At 66.6% G+C, this 1,727-nt stretch overlaps 1 protein-coding gene across 1 annotated transcript in view; it reads left to right on the top strand.

Moving 5' to 3' along the window:
* Positions 1-283: 283 nt before the first annotated feature.
* The window catches only part of LOC104286464 (chromosome unknown open reading frame, human C19orf35), a 3,906-nt gene continuing 2,462 nt past the window's right edge, over positions 284-1,727 (top strand). The window contains exons 1-3 of the mRNA XM_009885057.1: positions 284-384; positions 908-1,071; positions 1,333-1,643. Of these exons, the coding sequence (XP_009883359.1) occupies positions 284-384; positions 908-1,071; positions 1,333-1,643 (576 nt within the window). The remainder of the gene's footprint in view (positions 385-907; positions 1,072-1,332; positions 1,644-1,727) is intronic.

Below are 1,727 nucleotides of genomic sequence, written 5' to 3'. Positions count from 1 at the left end.
GCTGCCATCCAGAAAGCAGCCCAGGAGGAGAGCGAAGCCTCCACGAGCAGCTCCGGGGCTGCAAACCCACCGCAGCAGGTTGCACCGCAGGCGATGCCGTTACTGCGGCCGCAAGCAGGAGCCTCTGTGGGCAGCGTGCGGCCCCAGCGCAGCGCCGGGGGGCTGCGGGGGAGCGAGGCCAAACCTCCAGCTTCCTTTAGACTTGCAAGAAGCAGATTTTGAAAGAACATCCTCCTGCAAGCGGGGTTGCAGCGGGTTGTGCAAGGCCATTCCCGGCAGTGTCATGGCCTGCGCCGGTGGAGCCGGGGAGCGGGAGCCACTGCCGAGTCGGAAGATGGAGTTGGAGCCCCCCGGGCGCCCGCCGCTGCCGGGGAAAACTCAGAGGTAACAAATCGCTCTGTAAATAGGGCCCAAAAAAAAAAGGAGCTTCCCAGCAGCATCCCCCCCACCGCGTCTTCAGCCCAATGCTTTGCGCCACAGCAAGAGGCAGGGCGGTAATCCCGGGGTAACGAGGGGTAAAACGGGAGGCTGAGATGGGGCGAAGAGGGGCAAAGCCTGAAGTTGCACAGCGAGTGACGTCCCCAGCAGAAACCGGAGTTTTTCAAGAAAGCCAGCATGGTTTCGGTACCGCTTTGCGGCAGCAGGGTCAGCGCTGCAGGTTTGCACCGAGCCTGGCCAGGACCGGGAAGCGAAACCCCCAAACGGGGCTGCGGGTGGCTCCTTCCCACTGCTCGCCTCCTTACCCGCTCCGTGCTTTTCCCTCCCCACATACAGACCCCCTGTCCTGTCCCCCGCGGAGGGTGTCGAAGGCTTTTCCTGCTCTCATCCCACCATCGTGTCCCGGCAGCACCTGATAGGGACCGCAGGGCAGGCATGACCCCATCTGTACACCCCCCGCACCATGCAGGCGTGCGCCAGTGCACGTGAAGCCCCCCAGGGCAGCCCCCAGCCCTCGGGAGCAGCAGCACCCCTTCTCCAGTGCGGCCCCCGCCCCCCCCGCCCCCATGCCGGCCGCCCCGGGGGGCCACCCGCCTCGGCCCCCCGACTCGGCCCTCATCTACAGCAACGTGGGTGAGTGACGCCCCGACCCCGCTGTCACCTCAGACGGTGGGGACGAACCCCACTGCTGTCCCCATCCTCCTTCCGCGGTACCCGGCCATCACCCCTCCGGCAGGCGTTGGGCACGGTTTTGGGGCTGGGAATACGCAGTGGGGCAATTAACGATGTGCTTGCACCCTCGTCCCACTCCATCTCCCACTTTCTTCCCCCGCCCCTTCCAACTCCCCCCTCGGGGAAGTCTCAGCCCCGCCAGCTCTGTTCCTCCCTCCCCAGGAGAGCTGCGGGCCCACCTTGTCCCCCGCAAGGCCAGCCGAGGGGAAAGAGCCGGGAGACCCCCCTCTCAGCCCAACTGCGACCCCCTGCCTCCCCCATTGCCGAAAAAGCAACTCCAGCGAGCCGAGTCCCTCCCGGAGCAGGGGCTATCGCAGCACTATCGGGGTGACCCCACAACATGGGCCAGCAGCATCCTCCACAGCACCCCACTGCCGCACGTGGAGGGGGGTCCCAGCTGCATCCCCCCACGGGACAGACCCTCCTGGGGACCCAAGAAGCCCCTGACCAAGTCCCAAAGCCTGGGGGAACCGGTGGCCTGGAGTAGCCCGCAAAAAGCCCCATCGCCCAGCCCGGCAGAGCTGACATTCTGGACGGCGGACGGGGAGCCGGGGCAG

This window comes from Charadrius vociferus, unplaced genomic scaffold (genome assembly GCF_000708025.1).
Source record: "Charadrius vociferus isolate BGI_N301 unplaced genomic scaffold, ASM70802v2 scaffold1225, whole genome shotgun sequence".
Classification (NCBI taxonomy): domain Eukaryota; kingdom Metazoa; phylum Chordata; class Aves; order Charadriiformes; family Charadriidae; genus Charadrius; species Charadrius vociferus.
This window is presented reverse-complemented; position numbering and strand designations above follow the sequence as displayed.